Consider the following 24672-nt stretch of genomic DNA (forward strand, 5'->3'; position numbering starts at 1 on the left):
CTACCCTGTGAGATGGAGCTGTAGTGGACACTTGTATTAAATACCATTGTACTTATGTGTACTTTGTTCTTCTTTGGTGTTCAGTGGTACAATAACTTTGGGGAAATCTGTTACTCATTGAATCTTAACTACCTCCTTCCAGTTAGTTTCTATATTGTCTCCTTTCACAAAAGAAGACTAAAAGAATCAGGGTTTAAGTATGGAAAATTGTCATTTAACTTTAAACTTTTGATAGTTCCTTTCTGGTTTTATATCACCTTGAAATTAAAAAAATAAGATTCTTTACAATTGTACATATGGGATTAGTAGCTCAGGAGGTACTTAATTATTTTTTTTCTTGTTTGTTGGTCTCAATAACAACTAGATTCTCTATCCTCTATCTCCACCTCTTGATTGCAGGCATGAGCCACTATAAGGCATTTAATTTTTAAACTTTAAGATATTGTCAACTTATTCTCCAAAGGAGTTTTATAAATTTAGAGACTTATCACACAGTGTAAATGGGTGTGTGCACGCGCATACATACATGCGCTCGCATGCACACACACAGACATTAGCATTGTTAATCATTGTAATTTTTAATAATCTAAAAGACAAAATATAGTAACTCATATAATTTTACTTTTCACTCTTAATGAAAAGCATAAGCAATATTTTACTCATTATTATTATTATTATTTTATTTTATTATTTTTTATTATTACTATTATCATTTTAGTTGTTGTCATTTGATGGCAGTGGGGTTTATACTCATGGTGAGTGCTTGCTAGACAAATTCTTGTTTCAAGGCACATTTCCAGATAGCTTTTTACCTTGATTATTTTGCAAGTAGTCTTATTTTTTTTAATTTTTATTGCTCAAACCTGTATCTTTCTATGCAGGACTCCAAGTAGCTGTTTCCTTAGACCTGCCACACTACATTCAACTTATTGCTTAAAACGGAGCTCCTAACCTTTTAGCTAATGTGGCCCTAAACTATGGTCTTCCAGATCTTTGCCTTTTGAATAAGTGGAATTACATGAGGCACAATGCTGGGCCTAATAATGTTAGTAATCTTTTCATTTTTATTCATTACAATTACTTTTTCATTGTCTTCTTCTATTTTCCTATTATGTGCTTATATTTTGATTAGGAATTCCATAGTTTAGTTTCTTTAACATGTTTATTTTATTTTTGTGTGCTGGAAATACTTTCTATGACATTCAATTATCATAGAAAAGTCTGTTTTCAACTTTTTTTTTTTTTGTCAGTTGTGGGGCTTGAACTCTGGGCCTGGGCACTGTGTCTCAGCTCTTCAGCTCAAGGCTAGCGCTGTACCATTTGAGCCACAGTGCCACATCTGATTTTCTGATTGTTTATTAGAGATAAGAGTTTCATGGACTTTCCTGCCTGGGCTGGCGTTGAACTGTGATCCTCAGATCTTAGCCTCCTGTGAAGCTAGGATTACAGGCATGAGCCACTGGCGCCCAGCTAACTAATTTCTTTTTTTTTTTTTTTTTAAATATTGTTATTATAAAGGTGATGTACAAAGGGGTTACAGTTCTATAAGTCAGGTAAAGAGTACATTTCTTTTTGAACACTGTAGATCCTTCCCTTGCTCTCTCTCAGTTTTGTAACTAATTTCTTTATTGGTTGAAGATTTTTCTGTGTTCCTCAGGCAAGTTTCTTCTCTTGCAAGATGACAGCAATTTACTCTTCCAAATTTTTCTGTTTATGGTTTCCATTTGTATTTTATCCTATTTACTATGTATTTTACATGAGTGTGAAATCCATAGAAATGCATATTTATTTTCATTCAAGTGAAATGCAGATCTTTCTTGTAACATCCTCTCCTTTCTCACCAATGTTCTGTGCATTTAGCATTTAGCAGATTGTTTACTTCTGAATGTATGAAGTTTGGTGAGCTTAGCTTTATTCAGTTCTATTTCTTTTCATAGCATCTCATTTTAGTTTATGCAATTTGGTATATTTGGCACATGGTAAAAAATGTACACTGTTAAAGGATCAGTAACTTAAAAAAAATATATAAAGGTATTTTTTACCCAATTGCTATTTATCAGAATAACTACAAATCAATCCTATTAGAATATGCAGTACCAATAAGCCAACTATTAAATTAATTTGGGGAACATTGTTCTTTTAGTAATATCAAATCTTTTCCAACAAATATACAAGATTCATTTTTATTAGCCAGGCTTTAACTTATAACTCTGTATATAGTTTGATTTATCTTATATAAACTGTTATTTTTATAAATAGTAAAACTTGGTATTTTATAGTTTGCTTATATTGTTAACTAAATTTTACTCATATTAACATAGTAAATTGTAATATTGAGAAAATTTATAGTTTTTAAAAATGTATGCATGCAGTATTCATCACTTCAAAGTGCATTATGAGTAGGATTTTTAGCAGATACATGTTTCATGATTAGCTCAGTTTTCTAAAAGCGCTGACTGGAAGAATGATAAGAATTTTTTTTTACCTTGTTTGAGGGTCTTATTTGTGATTCTTCCAGTATGCCTCAGTTAATCAAATACTAACTATGGCTTTGTAGAAAGCTAGTAACTTTCACATTTCTTCCAATTAACTTTTAACTATAAAACTTGAGAACTCTTGTTTTTATTTATATAAATGCAACTGTGATCATTTAGATCCATTTGGACTTTTATAAAATTTTTCCTTTATTGGTCAATAAAAGTGATTTTTTTTCCTTTTGTGCTTGTTTTTATTGTTATATTCAAGAAATTGTGGTCAAATAAATTATTTGCAATGTTTGCACACTTCTAATTATGAAAAGTTTTAAAATACATTTTCTGAAATATTGGTTTATATTTTTAGTTTACTTCCTTTATCATTTTCAGTGTTTTATTATCTATTGTTTTATTTATTTGCTCTAATCAAATTTCAAAGTTATTATTTTCATAGGTATTCCTACAAAAATTTCCAAATGTTTTTATTATTAGAACTATTATCTTTCTCACTGTTTCACTCTGTCTGTCTGTCTGTCTCTCTCTCTCTATATGTATATAAATAAATATATATAAACATATATAACTACCACATTCTATACATATCTGTAGTTAGGTATACTTACTATTTTTACATACTTAAGATTAAAACCTCTAGAGCACATATGATTATCTGTATTAATAGTATTATGATTTTTACTATATGGAGATAATTATTATTTAATCTTCATTACACAATCATTATAACCATTTATTTTAATAAAATTTTTTCTTAGCTTATGTCTAGATTCTTAGAATAACTATTAAGATTTTTTTTTATGTTCTCTCTACAAAATGAAAAGTTAGAAAATTTCCCTTGAAGTTTCACAGTATTTAAGAATAGCATGAGTAGCTTTCCTCTGTGGTTTGCCAGTTTCCTTTTAATTTCATCTTGCATCCAAGAATTATCCAGGAATCTGTTCTAAAATTTCAAATGTTAGAATTTTTACATCAGCTTTTAAAGTATTTCCCCTGATAAAATTATAGTGATAATTTTACCTTTATGATTACTACTTTAGAAACTGTCATCTTATGGCCACCTGTGTGATTTCTCAATAAACATTTTATGAATATTCCAGAAAATATAAACATTTCCTAACAAATCTAATCTTTCCAGAAAACATAAATGGTTCCTAACGAATTTAATCTTTAAATGTTAATCGCTTCAAAACTTCCACACAAGAGGTTTATTTACTTGGGGAACTCCTTGCTGAAGGGCAAAGAGACCAGAGTCCAAGATGCCAGTGGAAGTGTACTGTGTTTTTACCACCTAGGACTCTTCAGCCACCTCATCTCTTAGTTACTCAGTACAAGTCTTTCATCTTAGGCTCCCAGGCTTCATTTAGTCAATGAAGAGAAGTCATTGTTCTAATGTTCTCAGCTATTAGGCTCAGGGCTCCAAGAGCCTACTAGCTGCCAGCTTCTCTGGTCTCCATTGCCATTTGACTCCGGAATTGAGTCAGGATGACTGAATAAAGTTTATGCTAATTTCTTCTCATCTCAGTGGCCTCTAAAAATTCACTTCAGAAAGCCCAAAGCTATTTGTGGAAAAGTGAATTGGTGTATGTTTCCTGATACTTTAGCTAACACCACTTCCAGTGTACTGGTGAGTTTGTTTCTTTGACTTAGTTGTTTTGATTAGACCATCTTCTACTATGTTGAATAGTAGAAGTGAGAAATAGCATTTCCTTCTTTCTGATCTGAGAAGAAAAGCTTTCAGTTCTCCACATTAAGTATGATACAAATTGTAGACTGCTCATGCATGTCTTTGACTATGTTGAGGTCATTCCTTTATATTCCCAACTTATTGAGACCACTGTGTCTACACATGAGGAGATTATATAATTTTGTACCCTTTATTCTGTAACTGTAAATGCCACATTAATGAATTGTCATATGTAGAGCAATCCTTGAGTTACATGGATAAATCCCAATTGGTTACAGTATATAATCCTTCTATGTGCTGATGCATTTGAAATGCTAACAATTTGTTCAATTCCTTTTACATTCAGGTTTATTAGGAATATTGGCTAATAGTTTTCTTTTGTAGATTTGTCTTTGGCTGGCTGCCATTTTGTGTGTGTGCCTGTCCTCTTCCAATTTGTAAAAGACTTTGAGGATTGGTATTCTTTAAATGTTTGCCAGAGTTCACTAATGAATCTATCATTCCTACGTGTGTGTGTATGTGTGTGTGTGTGTGTGTGTGTGTGTGTGTGTGTGTGTGTGTGTTGTGGTTTGTTTTTTGTTTTTTTCTTTGTTACATAGTTATCTGTATTGATCCAATCTCCATATTAATTATATATACATAAATTGGTTCACTCTGTCCATGATCTAGCCCTGGTAGATTGATATATTAACAATTTATCTGTATCTTCCAGATTTCCCAATATATTCATGGACAATTGGTTGAAATAGACATATATATGGAATATATATGTATATAAAATTATTTATGTATCGCTCTTGCTCTTCTTTTCTAGCTCTCTTGCTCTTGCTCTTCTAGCTCTCTTGCTCTTTCTCTCTCTGTTCATTTCTAGCTCTTGCTCTTCTAGCTCTCTTGCTCTTGCTCTTCTTTTCTAGCTCTCTTGCTCTTCTTTTCTAGCTCTCTCTGCCCTCTCTCTGCTCTTTTCTAGCTCTTTCCTCTCTTTCCCAGCTCTCTCTCATTGCCAGGCCTTTCTCAGCCAAGTGGAGTGCCAACCTTGCCTGGTCCCAGCAGGTCTACTGAATAAACCTACCCCTTACCTGAATACCACGTGCGTGCTGGTGCTGTTCTTACTCGGTTACCTCTTTTTAAAAACCTAATAGAGTGTTGTCCGCTGCCTGTGGCATCCAAAGCTGAACCAAATTATGGTTGGAACTGGAAATGGATTGGCAAAAGTCTATTATGACCCCAACAAGAGTCAGAGGGGAGCAAAATTATGTGTGGTTAAAACTCAGCGGAAAGCAAAACAAGCTGAGACTCTAACCCAGGACTACATCATCACTCCTCATGCCTTGCCTATGTTCCCTGAGCCCCGCCAACGGAGCACGAGGAAGCAGCTGGAGAAGGACAGACTGGACCCCCTGAAGTCACACAAACCTGAGCCTCCTGTAGCAGGCCCAGGTCGAGGTGGCAGAGTTGGAACCCATGGAGGAACTCTGTCATCCTACATTGTGAAAAATATTGCTTTGGACAAGACTGATGACAGTAATCCTCGGGAAGCCATTTTGAGTCATGCCAAAGCAGCAGAGGACAACCCATATTGGGTTTCTCCAGCATATTCCAAGACTCAGCCCAAAACCATGTTTGCCCAAGTTGAATCTGATGATGAGGAAGCAAAGAATGAACCAGAATGGAAAAAACGTAAAATTTGAAGGATCTTTTTTGAGAGCTGTTTTCATGAGGGGGAGGAGATGGGACAGGATCATTATTTTGTTTTCTTTTGTTGTTGTTATTGTTTTTGGTTATGAAATAAAAAACTTTTATGAAAAAAAATTATTTATGTATCAATATGTATACATGTACACATACAAAGGTTTCTTGCTCAAAGCTAACATTCTACAACGAGCCACAGCTCTACTCCAGACTTTTCTCTTTCATTGATGGTTATTTGGATATAAGGTCTCATGAACTTTGCTGCCAAGACTGCATTTGAACTGTGATGTTCAGATCTCAGCTTCCTGAGTAGTTAGGGTTATAAGCCACTGGCACCTGGCTCTAACTTTAAGTTTTGTTAATGATGTAACCTGTTTCTGTACTTTATTCCTATAACTGTAGGATATTGATAAATAGATCACTATTTGTTTCAGAAACAATAATCAATTATGAAGATAAACATAATGTCATGTATGAACTTGTTCGTGATGCAGCAGATAGAAAAATTTTTTCTTGAGGAGTCTGACATAGTCCATAGTTGTTGACCAAGTACAAAATTTGAATAAAAGGTGCTGGACAGCAGTTGTGGGAATTAATTGTGACAACCTCACTTTCTCCTGGCAAATCTTCTCAACCATTATCATGTAAGCTTACTGCATACACAGAATACTGTCATGCTCATTGCTGATCCTTAAAAACAAAGGAGAGACGGACTCAGCATATGGTCTATCACCTTGACATAGGAAATCTAAGAAATAAGTATCAACATAAAATAAGATTTAGAAAGACTAAAAAGCAGCTAAAGCACTGGCCTACTCACACCCCAAGGAGGAAATCCCCCAAAGAAATCACCAATTGCATAATCACAGCATCAGAAATAACATTGTGCAGAATGGTAATCCACAGTTACTAAGCTATATCATGTACAATTAAAAATAATAACCAAAAGAATAGAATAGGGGTTGTACAATTAATAAAATGCAATTAAAGTCTAGGACAGGCCTCAAATATCGGACTTAACAAACACTTGAAAACAGCCAATGTAATCATGTTTGAAAACTGAAAGAATGAATACATGTTTAAAAATAGAAGAAAAGATAGCAGCAAGGAATTCTTGTACAAAAATATCAACAGAATATTTAGATGTCATGTAAAAGAACTAAATTTAAATTGTGGAGTTAAAATACATAATAATAATGAAGGTAAGAAAAAATCCCAGATAATAAACAAAAATCAGAAAAGAATATAAAGGCTCCTAAATTTTTGAATGGACAAAGCATACTATAGAATACTACTGAACAACAAAAATAAAAATAATAGTCATACAGTTAATATGAGTAGGTTTCCAAAATATTATGGTGAGATCCCAAATGAAAAGTTTATGATTTCTATGAAATGTCCAACAGAAAAATATTAGGGGCAGAAAAAATAGTTATTTCTTCTAGCTGGAAAATAAACCAGAATAAACTATAAATGGACACTGGGGTATTTGTTTAGATGATAAAAATTCTAAATTTGACAATTTTAACTAAATCATTAAGAAGAGTATTTAAAATGAATGAGTTCATTTGTAAGCTTGTGAGTTACGTAAGTTGCACATTAATAAAATAGCTGAAATTTCCGTATTTCATACAAATATGAAGAGGTGGCTTTCTCAGGATAAAAGTGTTTTACATTTTTTGCAAGTAATCATAATACCCACCATAGATTAATATTGTTTTATATTTAGAATTCTTGCATTCTATTCAACCCTAAATGTACATCCATATAATTTGTCATTTTGTGAGTCAGAAAATAAGAAACAACAGGGTACAAGTAAATCTATAGACACTCAGATTAAATAATTAGCCCAAAGACAGACACTGAAATAGCTTGACTACTAAATTCATAAACTCAACCAATGTGTTTATAGTCTAGTTGTATGTGTTTGTAGTTATGTTTGTTTTATATACATGTACGTATGGGTATATTTGGGTATATGTGGGTATAAGCAACATAGATTAAATGGGATGTAATGCTATAGCTAATAGAGTTCACCTTCATAACAATCAGCTAAGTATGTAAACAAACGAAGCAAATGTAAATGATTAATTATTATTAAGAATTAAATTTGGAATATTTGTAAACAGTCAAATAATATATTTATTTTCAGTATTAAATTCTAAACAAATGATCTCCATCATTTGCTATCTGCTTAAGAAGAGCAGGAGATTTCATAGATTTTTAACAGGTTAAAGTGACTTTTGTAACATAGTCTGACCATAAGATAAATGTGATACAATGCATTCACATTTTCATTAATAAAGTGGAATAGCTTACACTTTAAAACTTACATGTGTCTTGATAACCACTCTACGATGCATTTTAGTAACATAAATGGCAAAAGCCATCAGCAAAGAGAATAGTATCTTTCCTTTAACCTATGAAAAATTTATCCATTGTGCATACTTAAACTGAAATACATTCTACAGCTTTATTTTGCTCATTAGAAGAGGTGTTTTGTGGACACATGCATAAATTAAATAACTTTAATATGTAAATCTTCATAGTGAAAGAGTTTTCATAGAGTGATTATCTAGGACAAGTTAACAAAATAAGATTTGGTTAGAAATCTTACCACTCCAATGGAAAAGTAATTGTTGATGATACTGTAAGGCACTGGGTCTCCCTTCTCATCTTTGTCATTAGGAATTACTTCAAACTTCCACCTGTCCAGCATAATTTCTGTGCTAATTTCAATGTCTCTCAGGATCTTCATGAGATTCTCTCCTTCATAACCTTATCAAAAAAACAAATCATCTTGAAACAAAAACTAACCAGGAAACAAATGCATTTGTATACATTTAAGTGTGTTTATTCGTATATAGTACTGTAAACCTAAATAATGCATTTAAAGATAACTCTGACAAATAGAGAACTCATTATAATCTTAATAACCTCATACCAAGATTTTATTCTTAGCTTTTCTGTGTTAAGACATATTTTTCTTTTGAGGTATAAATTTACAGTATAATTATTTGCTTAATAGGAATTTCTATTGAATACTTATACACACTGTAAACCCATATACAGTAAAACCATAGACACATGTAAAACCATATACACCATTGTAAACCCATAAACAGCAATTTACCAGCTATTCCTGGAAGAATAGTTCTCAGATTTTATTGTAAACCAGTTATTTGAGAGTTCATTTCAAATGATTCTCTGCTCCAGTCCTACTCCCTGCTCGGGTCCCAACTTTGGGGATTTCCATTCAGCATATTTAGGGTAGGGTCAGACCAGTCTGTGTTTAATAAGCTCCCCAAGGATTCTGATTCACACGTAATAGATTCTTTCAATGTTCTCTCAGTGAATTTGGATGCTAAAAATATTTAACATTCAGCTCCGGCTTCTTTTGTAGTCTCTGGTACTGTTAACTCATCTTCAGTATGTACAAATATTGGCTCCTTGAAATATTTCAAGACATCATTTTGAAATTTTCTCTTTGCATATGCTGCTCTAGCTACACTATTTCAGTTATAGTTCCCTAACTTTATGTCAAAACTCTCACTCTTTCTCAGTCTTTGAACTTAATGTTTCCTTGGTTTATGAAATCTACACCCAGTTTGATATGTCATTTCTCCATTAGGCTTATCTTTGTATAAGACCTTTTCTTCTATCAATATAGGCTTTGTTTTACTTCTTAATAGAAAATCTTACATTCACATGTATTCCATATGCACTAGATTTTATTATTTTTTATTTTTTTTATTTTTTTGGGTCCAGTCGTGGGGCCTGAACTCTGGGCCTGGGCACTGTCCCTCAGCTCTTCAGCTCAAGGCTAACACTCTACCACTTGAGCCACAGTGCCACTTCCGGCTTTTTTCTTATGTGGTGCTGAGGAATCGAACCCAGGGCCTCAAGCATGCAAAGCAAGTGCTCTACCACTGAGCCACCTTGCCAGCCCTGCACTAGATTTTAATGTCCTCTTATTTTCCTCCTCTTTCCTCTGTATGTGAAATTCAGAACACACTGGTCAAATAGGTTGCCCTGCAATGCTACTTATTATCCAATGCTGTATTACCATTCTTAGCAAGGCATTTGTCAGACTTTTAATTTTCCCCCTTTTTGTGATTTTATTGCAGATCTCATAAATTAAAAATCTGAACATTACTTCTGAGTTCATCCCTGTTTATCTCATCTTCTAGGCAAGAAAGTAAAAATAAAATATTCAAAAACATATCCTCCCAAAGTTAAGGCTAAAAATTAGTGTAAGATTAAAACCACCAGTCTGACACCTTATGCAGAATTTGTTCCTCTCGAAGTATTACTCATATTCAAATGTGTACACTATATGTATACAATATGTATCATGTTTTCCAATATCAGACAGCAATTGTCAAGCTGTTGTCTACTGTATCTCTGTTTTGTGTGTTGTGGAGTTGTTTTACCTCCTCCCCATCGCAGGCATCTTGCTAGGTCATTGCCTGTCCCCAGAGGCAGAATAGCAACTGGAGGATGCTTGACTACATTGGCCTTTTCTGTGGAAATGAAAGAATTATAATTAAATATAGTTTGAGCCCAGAAAGAACAACAACAATAAAACCCCATAACCTAATATTAAACGAAACAATCCCACTAGGCACTTACACAAGAGATAAGATTTGATTTTCAAACATATAGTTACAAATGATCATCTTTTTATATATCATGATAATCAATAAAATACAAATAAACAGTACTATTCTCAAAATAAGAGTTTTCAAAGCTCATGCATGAGAAAAACGTTTAAATATTTTAACGTAGCTAAAATTGTACTCTCTGTGTGTGTGTGTGTGTGTGTGTGTTTGTGTGTCTGTGTGTCTGTGTGTCTGTGTATCTATGTGCAGCTCCATTAAAATCCTCAGGTAGGCAAGTCCACATACCCCAGAAATAAGGTTGTGATCAGAGTATAAGTCCTTTTGCAGTACCAACTATAGCTACATAATAGCATCTTTGAATGGCTCATAACCACAGTGTCATTTTATGTCAGGGCAGTGGAATACCCTACTAATGTTAGATATACTAAGATCAGACAATTTAGTTTCAATGAGATTAGCTGTTACATCACGTAAGTTCTTTGAGCTGAAACTGGTGTAAATTTGTGCCACTGAAACTTCAAATGATATTACTGAGCTATTTTATGTTTGACTGAACCTTCTTTATTTAATGTTTATTGTAAAGATGATGTACAGAGGGGTTACAGTTACATAACGCGGGTATTGAGTGCATTTCTTTTTGAACAGGCGCCCTCTCCTTCATTTTCTCCCAGTTTTTCTCTCTCAACTTCCCTTCCCATCAAGTTATATACTTCATTTCCAACATAGTGTCTCGGGAGTATCACTGCAGAATTAAATCCCTTTTGTTCCACTATTTCTATGCTTCTTCTTTCCATTCTGACTGGGGTGAGGTGGAATCTCAATGTTGTTTTAATTTGTTTCTTTTATGACCAGAAATTTTGAACATTTCTTTATGTGTCTATTGGCCATTCTTATTTCCTCTTCGAAGAAATATCTCTTTAAGTCTTTAGTCCACTTATTAATGAGGTGGTTATTTCTTTGAGGATTTGTTTTGGGGGGATTTATTTGTTTGAGCTCTAAGTATATTTTAGATATGAGGCTCTTGTTCGTTGTATGGGTAGTGAAGATCTGCTTCCAATCTGTTTATCTTGCTAGCTATATACTTTGCCATGCATGCAGAAGCTCTGCAGTTTAATGCAATCCCATTTATCCAACTTTTCTTTGATTTGTTGTGCTCTGGGTCTGTATTGAGAAAGTTTTGATATATACACAGTGGAGTTCTACACTTTTATCAGAAAGAATGACACCACCTCATTCATAGGGAAATGGAAAGACTTGGGAAAAAATCTTAAGACACAAAGAAACATAGGCTCCATGTTTTCCCTTGTTATAATAATTAGTATATGTCTAAGATAGTCCTAGCAGAGAATCATAATAGCTCTATAGCTATGTATATATGTGTATATATACATATATTCACATACATGTATAAAATAGATGCTTATAAAATAGATGCTAATCAAAATGAAACAAGAGGGGTTTTTTCCCCCTTAGTGTTCTGTATGCAGGTATTTCCTTTTTCTTTCTTTCATTTTTCCTTTGGTTTATCCTCTGTTGTCACTGTTTTTGACTTCGGTACCCTTTGTATCATATATAAGTTTATCTGATTTGTGAATGGGAAGGGGAATCACAACAATCGTGAGACAAAGGACAAAGGATGGAACAATGATGCTCCCAAGACACTACGTTGGAAATGATCTTTACAACTTGAGGGGAGGGAGAGAATCCGGGGAAGGAATCGTGGGAGAAAACAAGGGAGAGGGTAACAATGATCCATAAGAATTGTACTCATTTCCTTACTTATGTAACTGTAGCCCTTCCATATATACCATTACAATAAAAAATAAAAATAAAAAAATAAAAACATATGAAATTTTGGGAAAAAATATGCTTAGAGATGAACATCACTGTATCTATACCTGTATCTCTCTCTACCTATCTCTCTTTCTCTCTCTCTTTATCTTTTTGTTTTTATAACTCTCCAACTTGTCATTCACTGCGTGGATGCGTATAAGAGGGATTGTAAGTTTGGGATATTATATCACAATAGACTTCTGAGGGACAAATGAAGGAGAAACTCTCACTATTGTCATTATAATATATTCACAAATCAGGGGACAATTTCATTAACTTGGTAACTTGTCTAATTATCAAGTTGTAGTGTTTTTTTAATAGCTAGGATGAATAAATACTGTTTATGTCTCTTCTTGAAATGCCAAAATCAGAATCTCACTGATTATTTTATTTTAATCTTCCATTAGTAGATTAAAATAGATGCTTAGCAAAAGTTTGCTGATAACCTGTATTTGGTTTTAAATGGTCTTGTTTTGAAAGTAGATAGGGACTCTAGGCTGGGACACACAAAGGCCAGATATTTTTAGTATGAACATTTTTTCACTATATAAAAATAAATATTTTGATCTACATTTATTTTGATGCATAAAATAAAGAGAAATTTGTTTAATATTGTATAGAAAGCACAACACTTCTTTTGAATCAGTCCTTATTGTGACAGTGTCTATTTCTAAAGACATCAATTCAGCAAATATTTAGCTTGGATTTGTATTCTCATAAATGGTAATTCATGATCTGTTTTTCTGTCTAGTGATCAGTTCTGAACACACAAGTAAGTTTTCAGAATTAACAAGTTCTTCTTGTGTGACATGCTTAGCTTTAAATTATTATGCTGATCATCTCAAACTGTTTTAACTAGAAGGACAACATAGAATAAAGATAAAGTCTGTATTTTAACCCTAACTGTTTGTTTGCAACTACAAGACTTTGCTTCAATTACTTACTTTCTTCAAGATAATGGGAATAGTTTTACTGTAACAGGTTTAGTACAGCCTATATAATATAATGGTAAAGAATATATAAGGTGATTTATAATTATCTGATAATATACAAGTAACTTAGCTATGATGATGATGATAATGATGGTGATGATGATGATGATGATGATAACAATGATGGATGATGATGCTTCATACTCAAATTTTTTTTATTTAAATTTTTGTCAGTGGTGGGGCTTGAACTCTGGGCCTGGAAGCTGTCCCTGAGCTCTTCAGCTCAAGGCTAGGCTCTATCACTTGAGCCACAGCACCACTTCCGGTTTTCTGGTGGTAATCTGGGACTTTTCTGCCTGGGCTGCCTTTGAACCATGATCCTCAGATCTCAGCCTCCTGAATATCTAGAATTACAGGCATGAGCCACCGGTGCCCAGCCCTCAAATAATTTAATGTATCTATTTGTCACAGACTTTATTAAAAGGGTTAACGTCCCTTTTCCTCTCTGTCCAGGGTGAAGACACAATTAGACCTATTCTATTCCTGATGTAAAGATAACTCTAAAGGGTTAGTAAATGCTAATGGAAGAAGCAAAATTCCAACAGTAAAATTCTAATAGAGAAATGGACTGGAAAAGAAGTATTGATTTAGTGAAATTTCTAAATTATTATGTCAGATAAAATTCTGACCTAAGGAAGAAAAAATTGTACAATCTTCCAGATGGCTAATTATATCATTGCAATTGAAGATGTTGATGCTGCTAAATATAGATAGATAGATCATAGATAGATAGGATAGATAGATAGATAGATAGATAGATAGATAGATAGATAGATAGATAGATAGATAGATAATAAATAAAAAGAAACACAGACAGGCAGGTAATATGGTAGAATTCAGTGTGACAGTCTTCACTAAGCTATATTAAGTGTATGTCTTCATTACCTATGCAATCCAAAATCCAGCCCACAGTTCCATCGCCACCACATGCTAGCACTCTGAAGTCAGGAACATCTCGGAAAAAGTTTAACCTGAAAAAATAAGTATGTTGTGGCACATGATTGATATTTAAAAATTAAGACTTGTTCAATTTTTTCTTCTTAGACTTATCGTGAAATATTTTAAGAAAATGTAGATTTGTTGACATTCAAATGTATTTTAAGTATATAATCCTGATGGTATTCTTTACAATATTATATTAATATACATTCAAGCTTCTATGATGAATATTTTTCCTTTTAGAAATGCAGATTTTTTAAAGATCATAAATAATAATAATTTTCATTAAGCAATTCTCCCAGATGTGATTTAGACTCACATAATGCAAAAAGACATATTCTTTTTCTGTTTCACCAGTACTGTAGAAATTGATCAAGCTGCAATTGAGGCTTTATCTAATCATTTCAACATTTCCTTCAGATTTCCATTCTGCACAGAAGAGACAGACTTCAGCTTATCCTTTGACCTGGTCAACAGTGTTTACCACCCAGGAACACTCAAGCTTAATTGTTGGGTCAGCTGTATTAAATACTCACCACTCCTGCTGATACCACATGCAGGGCGCCAATTAAGGCAACCCACCTTGGGAAAAATCACAAAGGCAGGTGATACTGCCAGTTATGCCCTTACTCATGCCGATTTTATTGCAGGAAAAGAATTGGAACAGAATGGAAACTGTTGCCCCATTCCTGCTTTGCTCCAGAAATAACCACAAGTAATAATACAATATGTAACCAACTAAGTGAACTGACATTTGTAAAACGTTATTACTGCACACATATTTTTACATGAATCTGCTATACTCATGTGATCTTATTCTTGCTTGAAATGTTTCAAAGATTATGTACTGTCACATAGCATGTGCATATGGTATAAGTCAAACCATGCTGCGTCAGGATTGTTAAATGTCACATGATGATTTATAATGAGTACATGTATTCCAACATGAATAAATCATTTTCTTTCATAGACTTTTAACCTACTTCTGGAGTGTTACTATTACAAAAAATAAAAACACCACAGTTAATATTTGAAGCACACATGTGGGATATGTGTTTGAAGGCTACTCTAGGTGAAAATGTTCTGCTATATCACTATATCTTCCTGAGTGCCTCCCACTGTGGAATATATTTCAAAATCCTGGCAACCCCCAAAGAGTATATTTGAATATAAGTATGACATTTCTTAGATGATGAGTGAAAACATAATCTTGCTATTTTATGTCATATCTCACTTTTCTATTATTTAGTACTGGATTGTGCATGTTGATAGATTTCCTGGACTTCTTGAAGGTTTGGCCCTCTTTTCAATCGATTTGACTTTTAATGTTATTTTAAAATGCAAAGTATATGAAGTTAAATTAAACTCACCATCTCAGATAATATCTATAGATATTTAGAAGATGAAACCTCCATGTATTTTCTTATGTATTTGTTGTGAATATTTACCCTGGCATAGGTAACTTTCAAATATTTTCTTCAGATCTCTTAATACTTTGTTTGCTTATGTTATACATACTATAATAAGTGCTTACATATATTACCTTCTCTGGGAAGGAGAATGCTTCCAGACACTGACATCTACTTCTGAACCTTGTCCTATAATGCAGTGCAAGTTAAGCACTATTGTAAATATTGTGTTGATATGTAGCTATAATCAAGATACTGTTGTTTGTTTTCCCCACACAGCATTTATACTAAGAACCATCAGTTTTGTATCCAAAATTCTTTTCATGTGTGTTTTTATTTACTTCTACCCTTCTATGAAATACTACTTATGTGAAGCTTTCTTAAATCTATAGCAATGGGTATTTGCACTGGTTAGTTCAACATTCTTGTAAACATATATTCATGCTTTCAAGTGCTAATAAGCAGTGATTACTATCAGAGTAAAATGCAGTAACATATACAATAATACCACTATAATTATAACGATGCCACCAATATTACAATACCAATGTATTTCTCAAAGTAGATGTACCCATATACAGTAGACTTATTCCATCAAACCCAATCTCCCTAACACTTGTGCTGTAAATCATCTTTACATTTTTTCATGAATATTTTTCCCCTTGACTTTGCTATTTATTGCTCAGTATCAATTCCTTCTCTTTTTCTATGTACTATTCTTGGTAAAAAAAAAATATTCATTCTGATTCAGAACATTTTTATTCATAATTTTTCAAATATCATTTAGAATTTAAATTTTTCTCTCATTCTTTTGAATATAAAAGATTTTGGTTTCATTGTGTTTAAATAATTTAAACTTTTGATGAATGATTAATACTTTTTACCAGTCTCATGCCAAAAACAAAGTTTCTTACTTGGAGGTCAGAAATAATTTCTGCATTCTTGTAATGTTTCAATTTTTTTAACATATATTTTGGTGATAACATAGACATCTCTTTGCCTGACTTCCTCCCTTCCTCCTTCCTTCCTTTCCTTCCTCCTTCCTTCTTTCCTATTTTCTTCTCTTCCTTCATCTCTTCCTTTCTTCCTTCTTTCCTTCCTTTTTCTTATTCTATATTTTCTGCCCTCTCTTTTCCCTTTGTAGTACTGTACCAAACAGTTTTCTTCCTAGTAATTGTGATATCTCTTTTCTTACATTGAATTATTTGTTGTAGCAAAGTTAATTCTAAATTTATTTTATAAAAATAGAATTTAAAAACTCTGCTACTCTGTTTTATTAATAGATATGTTAGTCTATATAAAAAGATCTAACTCAGATTTAGTACATTGTTCCTGCAAGTCTGTGTTTCATTAGGCATAAGGACTCTTAGGCATTATGGTCTTTTATGTATATTTTAAAGCCAACATATAATAATACACAAAAAATAAAAATAAGATGAAATAATGATAATTGAACTGTCATTGGGTTAAGCATTGATTTTGAGACAAATAACATCTATACATCAAGTTTCCTTATCCACAAATAATTACTCTTTTAGCTTTCTTCAACAGAGTTTCTAAATTTCTGTTTATAAATATGGTATATGATTTGTTGTGTATTATTTTGCACTTTTGTAGGCATGATTATTTAAAATTATGTCTATGAATATTAATAATAAAATTTTGTTGCTAGTGTTGGCTATTGTATTTTGATTCTATGAACAGTCTATTGCCTATATTTTGTCTAAAGGATTGCTTCATTTTATATGTGCAGCTATAGTTTATGCTAATAAGAAATGGTATTAGGAATCTTTAAAATTATATAATCACATTTTTTCTGTTTAGCCTGGAGAGAATTCCAGTATATTGCTGCATACAAGTGTACATAGAGTTTCAAACCCTGATCCTTAGATTTCAGCTTCTTGATTAGTTAGGATTTTAGGCACAAGTCACCAACTTTTTTTCTATTCCCATTATAGTATTTTATCATAAATAAATTTTATATATAAATTTAGTTTCATGATTCAAAAGTATATACATGTTTATAAATCAATTCTTAAAATAAACATAAAACAATCCTTATAATACTTTCTTGCACCAAATTTAGTCCCTGTTACTAAGGTTGAAGAGAATTTCATTATAGTTTTTAACATTTTCTTAGAATGTTGGTATAGGAAATAATATTTTTATATCACTTCTAATTTATATCAACATTATATTGCTTCAAGAAAGAAGTTGCTGTGTGTACTATCTTTTACTTTGTTTATTAAAATGATTTTTCTAGTTTCTTTAAAACTGATAGCATATAAATAAAAAAAAATCATTCACTTTCTGGTGAGTCTCTTTTTATTATAGAGGACTTACATAATTGCTCAAATTCCGTTAATGATCATTGAAAAAGGTAATGCTTTTCAATTCTTCCTAAGTTAGGTATTACCAGTTGTATCTATTTCGCTCCATTTCAAACGAATGTACACTGTAGCTTCTGGAAGCTTTTGAAGCATGCCAGCAGTGGATGCATTTACCATAGAGCTGGTGGTTTCTGCTGAAAGCCTATCCATCCATGTGACTCACCATTGTTCTTCTACTCCATGATGCTGTCTCATCAGTTATTCATTCTTGTTTTCTTTTAAAATTGTCAGCATTGGTTCTCCAGCAGCATCCTACCCCCAAACATAAACCCCACGTGACTGTCAGAGCAGCTTACTCTATCATTGATTGCTAAATGGATGGAAAAAGTGACCTCACATTACCTCAATTTCTTAATCCACTCAATCCATGCAGTTTTCGCTAGGGATTCATTCATTCTTTATTTCATTCACTCATTGAATAGTAAGCTGGGAAATATAATGAAATCATGCTGAATCTCAGTTTGCTTATCTTTAAAATGGAATTAATATCACCTGCTTTGGAAGACTATTTACATTCATATAAACAAAATGCTTAGGTGGTGTATTATTGATGTTATTAATGTATCTGTTGTAGATCAGGAAATGGTTTTGCATTTTTTCAACTTTCTCATCCCCAGTATTTTGGCTGAATGGTCACAGAGAGAGTTTTGTAAAAATCAAAGCATGACTGGACAGCAAGAACAGGTTTGGCTACAATTATAAAAAATGGTCATTAGATAGTGGAGAAAAGAGCCTACTACCTAACTTGGACTGAAAGTCCAGCTCTGATCAAACACATCCAAGACATTTGGGAGAATCCCAATGCACAGTTCTCCATAGCATAAACATAACCAAGGAAGGCTGCATGGACCTGCAGCTGGTCATCACTGGGAAGGAAGGAGCAAGGAGAGAATACAGGTAGCAACCTGCATTGAAAGCACTTAACAATTTAAAGGGGTTCTTTTGAAAAGTTAACACGTATAAACATTTTACAATGAAAAAACTATGATTTGCTCCAAAAATATATTTGTGCTGATCAATGGTTAATATAAAATTATTATAAACTTCTAATAATATGAAGGAAATGAATGATGATTGAGTTGTTTTCAATGGTAGTCATTACACCCATGGTTCTCCTGGAACCTATAATTACGTTGGAAAGGGAAACTAGGCCAGTTGTTCCAGGTCAGATGTTCAAGGGGCCCTGGGATAGAAAATGTGAGTTATCCATGGTGAATTTCTGAGTTCACCTGTAAGCACTGCTCCTAGAGGGAATGTGTGTGTGTGTGTGTGTGTGTGTGTGTGTGTGTGTGTGTGTGTGTGTGTGTGTGTGTTGTACACTTAAAAATTGTTCTAGAAAACAGCTCATGTTCAGCATTTTCGCTCTCCCCAATTAAAAGAAGTAGATGGTGAGGCTGTGATGCTTAACACCACTCAAAACACAACCAGTTCATTTCAGCTAGGACGCAAAAGCCTAAAATAAGTGTTGAGATAAAAAGTATTCCAATGAACCAGTAATTTTTCATTCGTGTATTACAACAGTATACTTTTCAAGTATATCAAAAGTATGTTAAGGTAGAATATTATAGTATTGGCTCATTTTGGAAATTTATAACCAAATTTCTTTGCAAGTATGTTTTGTGATTGTGGTCTTAAATTTTGCTGTGAAAAATATGACCTTGCCATGTCTATATGAAAGTTACATATTGGTCAGAATCAGATGTGAGAACATAAGTGATATTCATGTCTATTAAACATTGCATATCCTGTACAGTCTATGTTAAAAACTGACCCCCAAATGACATGAATATGGAATTCATAAATAATTTAGTATATCAATGCATAGTGGATGCTCATTTTTACCAAATATATTTGCATTATTCATATTGAAGAAGCACAAGGTTGGAGGTTCTAAACTGACTTTTTCATATATCATCAACTCTCTTCTTGTGTTGAAAAGAAAAAGTCTGCTTCAAGAGCTTGCATTAAGAATTCTGATTTAAGCATTTAAAGGCAAAAACAAGCATACTTATTACTCGTTATTCTGCTCAATTCATATTCATCCTTGCATGTACACACATACATATTATTCTGAAACTTACAAGATTAAATGGCTTCACAATTGCCTCACTAAATTCAGGAAGTAATTTCTGGTCTGTGATGTAGCTATTGTTTTGAAACTCTCTCTCTCTCTCTCTCTCATATTTATATATATATATTTACATATATATATATATATATATGAGAAAAACTATTCATAATAACATCCTTGGAATTTTTTTAGGAGGACTTGCTAGCTTTTTACCTAGATAGATCTCAAGTAACAATGTTCTCAGTCATTATCTCCTGAGCAGTTTGGTTTACAGGTATGTTGCCACCGTATGTATCACTCTACCTTGTTTTTAATACCCAGATTGCATCTGTATAGATGTTGATAGTATATTACTATTGCATAGTCTTTGAAAAAAGCTATGCATAAAATATTTTGTCCCCTAAAGTATAAACTATCATTTGTATTGCAGAATGGTGGCAGGGAAGAGGTAGGTTATTTAATCTCTCTCTTTCTCTCTCTCTTCCTCTCCCTTTTTTCCATCTTGGTAAGATCAGTTTCAAAGTAAGAATTCACCAATTTAATGTAATTCCCACACCCTTTTTTCGGCTAATTATAAAGATGTTTTCTTATTTTATAATTTCCATACTTTAACAGTACATTAAAAGATTTAGGTAAACTAGGAAATACATATTTCAATAAACATGGCTCATCTTTAGAAATGTTGCATGGAAGAGAAAGTTACAATTTGGGTGTTACATCCCATGTGAATTAGTGGAATAATTATTTTTAAAAATAGAACGCATGGGGCTGGGAAGGTGGCTCAGTGGTAGAGCGCTTGCCTTGCATGCATGAGGTCCTAGGTTCGATTCCTCAGCACCACATAAGCAAAAAGAAAAAAGCCGGAAGTGGCGCTGTGGCTCAAGTGGTAGAGTGCTAGCCTTGAGCTGAAGAGCTGAGGGACCGCGTCCAGGCCCAGAGTTCAAGCTCCACAACCAGATCCCTCCCAAAAAAACTGAACTCATTTATGGCCCCCAAATCTTAATACTGAACTATTTTCCAAGCATTAGAGAAAATAGTATACAAACAATTGATAATTGAAACATCTATTTCAGTAACTCTGAAAGCTCTAAAAACATTGTTTATGCATTCGTGTATTTTAGAAGGAGTGACAGTGACAGAAAAGGAAAGCACAGGCAGCAAATGTGAGATACTCACTCCTGGAAAATTATGGTGCCAAATCAGTGAATAAGAAGTTAGAAACAAGAAGTCAGTAAATGTTTGAATCTAGTCTAAATGTTTCCTTTGACTACTGTACATAATTCTTGGTAAATTAATGTTAAAAGAAACATGGAATTTCTTTCTAGTGATTTTGAAGGAATTAAAAAAAGTAATATTTGATTAAATATTTTCACTAATGTATAGAAAGTAATTCCATAATTAAAACATTTTGCAAAGATCTTTTGTTAAAAATATATTTTTCTAGTATAAATATTTAAAGATGAAATACCTGATATGACAGATATAAATTAATGTTTAAGAACCAAGTACCTGATGTTAAATATTAAAGGAGGCCTTGGGTTTGTGCTGAACTTTTATAGTAGCCTTCCACTAATCAGGCCAAACCAAAACGGAATTCTTGACCTAAGTATTTGTAGGCAAACTGAACTTTGTAATGAATTAGTTTACAAAAAATAGGAGACTCACGTTCTCCAATCAGGGCCCAGATTACCTGAGCCAAACTGATAAGGAAGTCTCCTTGATTTAAATTCAATAGGAAAGTAATCTTGAAAAGAATAGTCCTCTTTCCCCTCATTTTGTCTTCTTTTTTCTGGCCCTCTATTGCTTAGAAAAACAACCTCATCTACTCAGATCATTGGAGCACTTACTCTCTACAAAAACAAAGAATTGGTTAACTATGGGATAATGAATAAAAGCCACTTGGATTTAAAAATTCATTGTAATTTTGTGTTTTTTATATTTAAAAATATAAACCAACTTTTACTTTTTGCCATTATCTGCCTTATAAAGGAGCAAGGTAAATGAAGCCAGTATTTACTTATTGTATTCAGTAATATAAATGTACAGTGAAGTTTATGGTCATGCTGCATAAATCTCCCTCCCTAAAAGTACTCATGAATATTTATATGTTACATGTTTACTAATGTAGAGGTATATATTTAGAAATATAATTTAAAGGGTGAGTTACAGGATAAACATACAAGTAGAACTGATTGATAATTTCTAAGTGACTGAGATTGACATGAAACATAAAGCAAGAAGTTCCAAGTAAAACTGAAATGCATACACTTTTTCATCTTCTAGAGAATAATTCCTTTTTACTGTTTCTGGTATGAAAATATAGTGATATAGCTATGGACCAAAGATAGCTACTTAATATTAAAATATAAAATATAGCACTCCTAAAATATAGCACTCGTGGAATAATGTTGCTCAGGTTGGTTTTCTACTTAAACTTATGCTGTGATTCTAATTTTTTCTATTATTGATAATTAGGTAATATTTTATTGTATACACACGTCAGATAATTCCACTGAATTAACTTAGAATGTGATATAAGGAGGTAATTTTGAAAGAAAACAATTTTATAGTTCTAAAAAGAAAAAAGTTACTTTGTTAAGATCCACTGGGAAAAAATAACTACAAATTGACATATATAGGCTTAATTAGGAAATACATTGACTATCTTTAGGAAACTGATTTTATAAATGATGTAGCACCCACACATATTCTCTTATTTAAGATTCATTTATGAATTAAACTCATGATGTCAGCAACTGATAACAATTCAACTTTTCTTCATCTTTCATCTCACTGAATTAAAGGCAGCCAGGAAAGAAAAATCCACACAATTCAGGTCACTGTGGTGTGCTCTTTGAAGGCATTAAATGCAGACTAGATACAAATAGAATTGAACTAAAAATAGGCACATATGAACTGATTACTTAAACTTGTATAAAATTCAGTTAGCTTGTAAATATTGAGACAAGTATGAGCAAAAATTGAGTAAAGTGTTAAATAAGAAGAAAGGTGAATCAAGGTTCTAGGAAAAAACTAGATGAAATTCTGGAAAACAAAACAGAATAATGGTAACTATTGGGTAAGTAGGAGAAATACTCAATAATTTTTGAGTATGTGTGTATTTGTGTATCAGTGTGTGTGTATCTACAGGCAGCTTAAGAGCACATAATGTTACAATTGTGGTGTGTGTGTGTGTGTTTGTGTGTCTGTGTTGATCTTGGGGTTTGGATTTAGGGCTTGGGCACTATGTCTTAGCTCTTTTGCTCAAGGCTAGTACTCAACCACTTGAGTTACGGCCCCACTTTGAGCTTTTGCGGAGTTAATTGGAAAGAAACTCAGGGATATTTCTGTCCAGGGTTTGGCTTCAAACTGTGATCCTCAGATCTCAGATCCTCAGATTTCCTGAGGAACTAACATTACAGGCATGAGCCATGGGAACCTGTTTTGTTTTTAATGGTAGAATGTCAATGTTTCTTTGGCTACAATTATGATTCATGTTTCTGCTACTACCAATTCAAAGCCCACATGGTTCTTACTTTAGCAGAAACCGTGTTCTTGTAAAAATAAGCTCCACCAAAATCTGAAATCGAATGATAAGCACAGAAACAAATAATTGTTTCATTAGTGCTGAATTGTATGTGAGTTTATGACAGCATTTTTCACATAACAACTTCCAAGAATTTTACTGGAGTCAGTGAATTGAATGACTTCAGATCACTGAGAAATGTAGTGATTTTCTCTAGTACTCTTTGCAAAGGTGTTTTTCCTCCATCGTTTTACAGTTATTCTGCCAGTTGTATCAAAATAATGGCAGCGCTTCTTACACATGGAAGAAAACTTAGAGTTGACATTGAAACCTTACTTTAAAACAGGCAACTAATCCATTTTTCAAAGAGTGTTCAGCAAAGCGACTTTCCATAGTCAACAGAACTGCCTTTGGATGGAGAATGCAGTATGAATTTGGAAGGAGTTGCTAATATTCACCAGCATGTATCAGTTTGTGAGGTCCACATGGTTACCGCAATCGCAAAAGCTCACAGGGAGGATACCACATACGAAATTTCCTTAACCCTTTAGCATGAACAAAAATCCAGAACTATTTCATTTGAAAAGATTTTCACTTTTAAGTAGTTTCATTGATAACTTTTATGGTAAAATTTTAAAAAAAAACCTACCGCAAGATACGAAGACTTACAGCTGTAAATTAAGATTTAATGAAAGAAAGTGCCATGGAAAAGTACAAAAAGTACGGAGCACTGCTTTGTGTTCTTACTGGCTTACTTGCCGTCTTTTTTCACACTTACCCTGTGTATGTCAGGATTCAGACAGAAAGCACCTGCAGTTACCATCATGAGATATACTATCATTGTGAAGAACCCTGACCATTGCCTTTCTGTAGCTTTATAATTAGATATGTTTCCAACAGTGCCAAGAATGCACTGAATCACTAATACTAACTTGAAACAAACCAGGTATATGTTGGCTTCATTGAGGACATATTTGTCCTGACTATATTTAGGTCCCTTCATTTGATCTAAGTTACAAGGATCA

At 33.0% G+C, this 24672-nt stretch overlaps 1 protein-coding gene across 6 annotated transcripts in view; it reads right to left on the minus strand.

Annotated features, from left to right (window-relative positions):
- Positions 1-24672, minus strand: part of Dgkb (diacylglycerol kinase beta) — a 547855-nt gene that overhangs the window by 330201 nt on the left and 192982 nt on the right. For all 6 annotated transcript variants that reach the window (XM_042695805.1, XM_042695804.1, XM_042695803.1 and 3 more), the window contains 3 exons: positions 14198-14283; positions 10299-10388; positions 8483-8643 (listed from right to left, as the gene is read on the minus strand). In XM_042695805.1, coding sequence (XP_042551739.1) covers positions 8483-8643; positions 10299-10388; positions 14198-14283 — 337 coding nt within the window. The remainder of the gene's footprint in view (positions 1-8482; positions 8644-10298; positions 10389-14197; positions 14284-24672) is intronic.

Source organism: Dipodomys spectabilis, unplaced genomic scaffold, assembly GCF_019054845.1.
Source record: "Dipodomys spectabilis isolate Male_0828 unplaced genomic scaffold, ASM1905484v1 ptg000190l, whole genome shotgun sequence".
In the NCBI taxonomy this organism is placed as follows: Eukaryota; Metazoa; Chordata; class Mammalia; order Rodentia; family Heteromyidae; genus Dipodomys; species Dipodomys spectabilis.